This window comes from Bufo gargarizans, chromosome 3, assembly GCF_014858855.1.
Source record: "Bufo gargarizans isolate SCDJY-AF-19 chromosome 3, ASM1485885v1, whole genome shotgun sequence".
NCBI lineage: Eukaryota > Metazoa > Chordata > Amphibia > Anura > Bufonidae > Bufo > Bufo gargarizans.
In genome coordinates, this window is record NC_058082.1 from 363992111 (window position 1) to 363999902 (window position 7792).

The window sequence follows — 7792 nt, forward strand, 5'->3', positions numbered from 1 at the left end:
AGAGACAAGCGAACACCCATTGTCGCGCGTTCCCGCTAAAGTCTATGTATGGGAACGCGCGACAAGACGCCCCAAAGAAGCTCATGTACTTCTTGGGGTGTCGGGCGTTTTACAGCGCAATCGTACGCGCTGTAAAACGCCCAGGTGAGAACCATGCCGATAGGGAAGCATTGGTTACTCCTTGTTGAGCGTTTTACAGCACGTAGGAACATGCTGTAAAACGCTCAGGTCTGAACCCAGCCTTACAGCACTCTCACATAATCCCTATACATCTGCAGTACCACAGGATACACGCTATCCAATTTTCAGATTAGATGTGGGCAACCAACTGATTATTCCCATTGAATGGTACACTGAGCTAGGGATCCCCAAATCAGGCCTCCCTATAATAAATAGTATAGGTTTACCTACACACTGCCTGCTGTAAATTAGATAAAACACAAAGTTGAGTTGTTCATTCATTCCTAGATGTACTCATACTCCCTGCCTACTGTAATATCTGACGGCTTCATTCAAATATTCCATTAGAGATTGTTATTGCCAAATGGATATATCTCATTGGCACAGGACATGAACAGTTACTGAAAACTGTTTGATCACTGTCACAGACCTGCAGTAATGCAAGTATGGGAAGAGTATGCAAAGGTTTTAATAAAGTGATTTCTCCTTAGGATATGTGTACCAAGAGGAGCATCATTAAAGGGGTTTTCAGAGATTTTACTACTGATGACCTGCCGATCAGCTGTTCAAGAAGGCAGCAGTGCTCACAGTAGCGCCACGTTCCTTCTCCCAACTTTTCCTAGGCCAGTGACGTCACATTCATCAGTCACGTGGACTAGGCGCAGCTCAGCCGAATAGAAGTGAATGGGCTGAGCGCGATACCAAGCACAACTGCTATACAATATACGGTGCTTTCCTTTATCAAACAGCTGATCGGCAGGGGTCCCAGGTGTCGGACCCTGACCGATCAGATACTGATGACCTATCCAGAGGATAGGGGGCAAACTAGGGTGTAAAAGGGTAAGGTTCCTCTGGTACAAGGATGCCCTTTTCAGGGTGACCGCTATACTTTTCAGAAGAGCATACCAAGTAAAATGAAGAAACAGTGAATGTCATGTCTAGAAGCAATGAGTATAACTGTAAAAGCATCTGAACCACTGCAAGACCACTACAATATCTTTACCAAAGTCACATGAAATTATTTGTATTTATACATTTTTTGGATAATAGCACTTGTCTTGGCGTTTCTAATAACCAAAATAAACACCGGTTGAGTTAGCGAACACCGATACAGTACGTTTTTGCAGATATCTGTCAACCATTTTTTTTCCAGCAAAAAAGTAAACTATGTAAGACATAAATCACATAAAACCTACAAAGATGTAATAAAATGTTTACATATCAAGGAAACAAGTACTGGTAAAATGGACGAGTACTTTTCAAATCTTAAGTATAGCAGTCTGCAGAAACTCTTTAACGGGAGACTATTGGCAGTAATAAGATGTCCCAAAACAACCTGCACTGTTTGATGGTGGCTTTAGAGCTCCTCCGTGTATCAGTGAGATATACCTCTTTTTACATCAGACGCTTTGGGTCTATTTTTTCCAGCTGCACCAGGGGTCTAAGCTGTTCGGCAAAACTTCGGACTTCATCAGCTACACTGTCCTGGCCAGCAGGTGCCACTACGCTGAGCTCTACCAAATAGGAAAGTGACAGGGGCTCAGTATTTTCAGCTGTTCCCGACACCAAAACACGAAACACCTTGTAGACTGCGATTTTCATAACTCCCTTGCGGAACAAGTGTCCTCTTGCTATAAATTCATGGTCCATCCGAAAACCCATCTCTTGAAGAAATTCAGGTAAGACTTCTGAGGTAGCAATATCAACACAATTCCTAACCAACGCGTGCCGGCTTCTGTCTCCTGCCTCTGGCTGGCCGAGATAACGAAGGTGCCATGGTGCTCCTGGCCGGTCAAGTGGTCGACGGGCACGAAGTACAAAGGGGCTGGCTTGCTGGCCTTTTAGCAAATACACACTTTCATGATCAGCAAACGTCTCAGGTTCCATGTTGTCGCATAGTCCACGTAAGCGGTGAAGGAGGCTCTCCAGTCCTTGGTCCAGTATGCTGCCTAAACATAAAAATTGAAGAAAGATTTTATAATAAAGATTAAAATCAGTGATAGCCTCTCTTCACACATTCATTATAAATTTATGTCAGGGTTTCTGGTATTTTTGCTTTTGTGTAGTCTGCATTGCTGTTTTTTTGCTGCCAAAAATTCCAATGAAAACCCAACAGAGCCAATTATAAAGCTGGCCGTACACATCAGATCCATGTGCGCCAAACCTGCCCCGATTTTGGCAAGGATTAGTCAACCATCAAATGTGTATGGCGTCCTCCGGACTCTCACCTGACAGCTGATGGGGGGGGGGGGGGGGAGGGGGGATGTTGGATTTCAACTGCAGTATCTTTTTGTTCTCTAGATGATAAGCTGGTGCCAGGGTTGTATAGGAGCTTCCCCCCTGTTGACTACAAATGAGGATGAAGATTTGTATCTACATAAAATCCCTGTCCTAGCAGTGAAGAAAGGTGAGCTGGCGGCACAACTCTCTATGCTCATGGCGTTGGGTGCACATTCGAGGAGGGTGACCACTTTCTGTTCCACACAGCTCTAAATAAAAAGTAGAACAGCATTTCAGGTTAGCACCCTCCATCAGTCATGAGGCCACCTCCTGCTCAATATGTGTAAGGCCTCATGCACACAAACGTATTTTCTTTTCATGTCCGTTCCGTTTTTTTTTTGCAGATCGTACACAGAACCATATATTTTAATGGGTCCGCAAAAAAACTAAAACGGAAGTTACTTTGTGTGCATTCCGTTTCCGTATGTCCGTATTTCCGTTCCGCCAAAAAATAGAACATGTCCCGATTATTGTCCGCATTATGGACAAGGATAGGACTGTTCTATTAAGGACCAGCTGTTCCGTTCCGCAAAATACAGCATGCACACTGATGTCATCTGTATTTTTTGTGGATCCGTTTTTTGTGGATCGCAAAATACATATGGTCGTGTGCATGAGGCCTAAGGCTGGGGTTCCATATATAGAAGAACCTCCTTCCGAAGTAGGGATGGTATCAGGTGGTGTGTCCCCCACATACAAGACCCCAGCCATCCAGCTCTTACATATATTGACAAAGGGGTGGCCTCATGAATGACGGAGGGTGCTAACTAGAAACACTGCACACCTAACTATATCTGTTCTATTTGTTATTTTTGTCAAGAAAAAGAACAGGAAATGTCATGAAGCCTAACAGACAAAAAAAAAGCACCTCACAGATCACAATGCCACAAATGTCTAATAGCAGGTTCAAGGGGGGGGATCCATATCTATCTCAAGAATGGGGTGTCGTTGCACTGAGCTATTCCAACCAACACCTCTGATATGTCACTATCAAAAGTGTAATCAAAAGGTAATTTAACTTGCAGTTACTCTTTAATCTTTTCCCAACATGCACCCTACATGTATGCCACAACAGGTCTTTAAAGATAGCACCCTTTCACAACTGTGCCCTGGGCACAAAATTCTTCCCTGTGCTGACATCGGGGAAGCAGTTCATCTGCTGTGGGAGCCTTGGGCCTTTAACAGCAATGCTCTGATGCACACAGCGAATCTCCCATAGACTACAATGGTTATTCATTGCAGTCTATGGGAAAAGCGAGCTGATGATCGCATGTTCAAGTTTACTAGGAAGACTTTAAATAAAAATCTAAAAATTCAAATTACCCCTTTCTCCATATTAAAAATAATGAAACCATAACAAATTTACATCTTTAGTATCATCATATCAAATGCCTATTCTATTAAAATATAAAAACATTTATCCTGTAAGGTGAATACCATAACGGAAAAACAAAATCAAAATGGCGATTTGCCTTTCTTCTTGCATCACCCACCCAAAAAAAATTGAAAAAAAAAGGTGATCAAAAAGTCATACAAACCCCCCAAAAATGACAGATTGCCATGCAAAAATTGAGACCTCAGACAGCTCTGCAGACAGACCTGCAGCAGATTTACCACAGGGCTCAGGATGGATGATACATCTGGTGCCGGTGTTTCCCTACCTCGTCACTTCCGGCCGCACCGGACATGACGTGAGGAGGTGTGCCGTGCCTCGCAGGCGCACAACTACACCGTAGGGAAATTTCACAGCAGAGTTAGCTGGACATCAGCCAACACTGCGCATGCGCTGGGAGCCTCGCCAGAGGTTAGGGTAGGGAAAAATTACCAGTGCGCAGTGATCGGATGGATGTTCTCAGCTTGATACCGACCGACACTGCGCATGCGCAGGGAGCCTCACCAGCGGTTAGGTTTGGGAAAAAGCACTGGCCATAATTTTTCTCTACCCTAACCGCTGGTGAGGCTCCCAGCACATGCGCAATGTCCAGCTAACTCTGCTGTGAAATTTCCCTACTGCATCGTTGTGCGCCACACCTCCTCACGTCTTGTCCATGCGGCCGGAAGTGAGGAGGGTAGGGAAATCTCACGAGGTAGGGAAATATAACGGAACACCGGGACACAGACTTTCCTCTGACTCCATACCAACTACCGCTCGGCTTACTGCAAGAAAGAATCTTAGGGTACAGCTACACGGTGACAGCCATGTTTCTTGAGTCACACGACAATCCCAGTCATTTCTATGGGGTTATCACTACTCTGAGTCTGCAATCCTGGCCGCGACAGCTGTCGCTCAACCAGTGCCGGTCTTATGCCAGAATTGTGGATCAATTTTGGCGCAAAAATGATACATCTTAGGCCACTCCCCTTTAGGCAACATTCACACGACTAGTGTTTTGCAGACTCATTCATAGGGTCGTGTGAATGTAGCCTTACCTGTACAGTCACCCCCCTTGTCAAGCCTGTCAGAAATACGTGTAGAAACCCCAGATGTGCCACCAGCTTTTAGTCAGACTTTTGGTGCAGACAAATGAGTAAATCCCGGCCCCTGTGTGCAGCATGGCAGATGTTGGTGTCCTCTCATAGCCACTGTACCTTGCAGCAGATACTCCATCATGTTAATGGCTCCTCCTGATACAGGCATGGTGGTCACAGGGGGAGCCTCCATGGCTACTCCAGGTATTCTCTGAGGCACAAATAGTTTACAGTTAGTAACATGCTTCACACCAGGCACATTCACAGCCCACAAGAACTCCTTCTATACCTGTCACACGCCGATAGTGAACCTCAGAGGGGAATAAAAGCCGGGCTTCCAGCGCGCTCACCTCAGCTCCAGCACAGGGGAAAGCCTTCAGAACTACAACACCCACAATGCAACAGCCCCGACCCAAACAGAGGTGACTAGAATGCATTTGCTCCTGGTAGGAGTGATGTCACGGGAAGAGGCGGAGACTAGTTGTGTAATGGGCGGGGCCTCCGGTGTACGTTGGTTTGGTGAAGAGAGCAGTGGGTTGTTGCAGGTTAGGGCTGTATGTGGAGAGGAGCGATGTTATTTACATAGGACTGCTTATTAGAGAAGACTGGGGAAGAGGAGTGATGTTATATACAGGGGACAGTATGTCATAGAATACTGGAGGAAGAGGAGCAATGCTATTTACGTAGGACTGCTTATTAGAGAAGACCGGGGAAGAGGAGTGATGTTATTTACAGGGGACAGTATGTTATAGAATACTGGAGGAAGAGGAGCAATGCTACTTACATAGGACTGTATGTTGGATTTGTTAAATGGAGTGAAGCAATATTATTTAAATGGAGCTAAATGGGACTGTATATTGGAGGGGCTGAAGGGAGGGAGTGATGTCATTTACATGGGACTGTACATTGGAGGGGATGAAGGGAAGGGAGCAATGTTATTTACATCGGACTGTATGTTGAGAGCTGAAGGGAGGGGAGCGATGTTATTTACATGGGACTTTATGTTGGAGGGGCTGAAGGTAGGGGGAGCGATACTTATTTATATGGGACTGTATGTTGGAGGGGCTGAAGGGAAGAGAGTGATGTTATTTTCATGGGACTGTATTTTGAAGGGACGGAAGCTATGTTGTGTACATAAGATTGTATGTTGGAGGGGGAGAGATGTTCTGTAGAATGGGACTTTATGTTGGGGCTGAAGGGAGGACAGAGATGTTATTTACATGGGACTGTATGTTGGAGTGGGCTGGAGGGAGGGGGCATGTTATTTACATGACTGTATGTTGGAGGGTAGAAGTGTTCTGTGGAATGGGACGGTATGTTGGAGGTGACCCATATAAGGCTACTTTCACACTAGCGTTCGATCGGATCCGTTCTGAACGGATCCGCTCATATTAATGCAGACGATGGCTCCGTTCAGAACGGATCCGTCTGCATTATAACTTAGAAAATTTTTCTAAGTGTGAAAGTAGCCTGAGCGGATCCGTTCAGACTTTACATTGAAAGTCAATGGGGGACGGATCCGCTTGAAGATTGAGCCATATGGTGTCATCTTCAAGCGGATCCGTCCCCATTGACTTACATTGTAAGTCGGAACGGATCCGCACGGCCAGGCGGACACACGAACGCTGCTTGCAGCGTTCAGGTGTCCGCTCACTGAGCGGAGCGGAGGCTGAGCGCTGGCAGACTGATGCATTCTCAGTGGATCCGCCTCCACTGAGAATGCATTAGGGCCAGACGGCTGCGTTCAGGGCCGCTTGTGAGCCCCTTCAAACGGAGCTCACGAGCGGACACCTGAACTCAGGTGTGAAAGTAGCCTAACGGAGTAGCTCCACATCGGTATAAACTCTGGTTATAGGGTTGCTAATGATTGTGTGACTTTTCTCAGTTTTATTCTCTGACTTTATTAATGGGGTCTCTTCCTCCCCAGCCTATGAACACTCAGCATTAGTACAGCGCCCCCGGCTGCCCAAGAGCTTGGAAAAGTGGTCGGTTACTGATGGTGCCTGATGTGTATTTTCTGAACAGCAGCCCCCAGCTTCCCTCCCCTATTATTTTAATGCTATCTTTGACCAAAAATCCCCCACCACCCCCTTCTAAGTAGTGTTTTTTTATTTATTTTTTTTATTAGCAAAGTGGCTTCAGTTTACAGATTTATACTGTTACGGAGCATCTGTCACCGTGATCAACCCCTTCAAAGGGCTTCTGTCACCCCCCAAAACTCTTTGGGCATATTAAAATCCTTATTGGACGACTATTCCCTATATAGGGCTCTTACCTTGTTCTGTGGCTTGGTTTCACTAAAAATCTAGCTTTTAAAATATGCAAATGACTTCACAACCAGCAAGTAGGGCGTCTACTTGCTGGTAGCCGCCGCATCCTCCTTTCAAAAAAAGCCCCCTCCTCCTCCCCTCACTATTATAGGGTTTTCAGGTGTTGCACAGTCTTAGGTACGTGGGCATGCAATCGTCTACCATTGAGACCCTTGCATGTGCATAGCAGTCAGGGAGAGCTCTTAGGGTTTTAAAGGGCTCACCTATATGCTCCTTAGTTTGGATCAAGCCAGTCGGTCGTTTATTTATAAGTTCCAGCGATCTGCAACTTCACCTGTGACATTATATGTATTACCCTGATTCTGCAGTTTACAGAAACCCCCCCTATGTGGTCGCAAACTGTTGTATGGGCTCAGAAATAAAGGAGCACCATATTGTTAACGGAAAGCAGATTTTGCTGGAATGGCTTTCAGGTGCCATGTCACATTTGAAGAGACCCTGAAGTACCCCTATAAAGAAAACTCAAAAACGTGACCCCATTTTGGAAACTAACCCTTAAGGAATAAATTTAGTGGTGAAGTGAATGCTTTGAC

General features: G+C 45.6%; 1 protein-coding gene across 1 annotated transcript; it reads right to left on the minus strand.

Moving 5' to 3' along the window:
- Positions 1-1176: 1176 nt before the first annotated feature.
- MED18 (mediator complex subunit 18) lies at positions 1177-5353 on the minus strand. The gene is made up of 3 exons (XM_044286992.1): positions 5219-5353; positions 5050-5140; positions 1177-2129 (listed from the first exon to the last, which is right to left on the minus strand). Exons 2-3 carry the CDS (start codon positions 5120-5122, stop codon positions 1576-1578), a joined length of 627 nt encoding a protein of 208 aa, XP_044142927.1. The 5' UTR covers positions 5123-5140; positions 5219-5353; the 3' UTR covers positions 1177-1575.
- Positions 5354-7792: the final 2439 nt, after the last annotated feature.

Coding starts and splice junctions, on each gene's coding strand:
- MED18 (XM_044286992.1), bottom strand. CDS start 5,122: ATGGAGGCTCCCCCTGTGACCACCATGCCTGTATCAGGAGGAGCCATT. Junction 2,130..5,049: donor GATGGAGTATCTGCTGCAAG/GTACAGTGGCTA, acceptor TTTTATGTTTAG/GCAGCATACTGGACCAAGGA.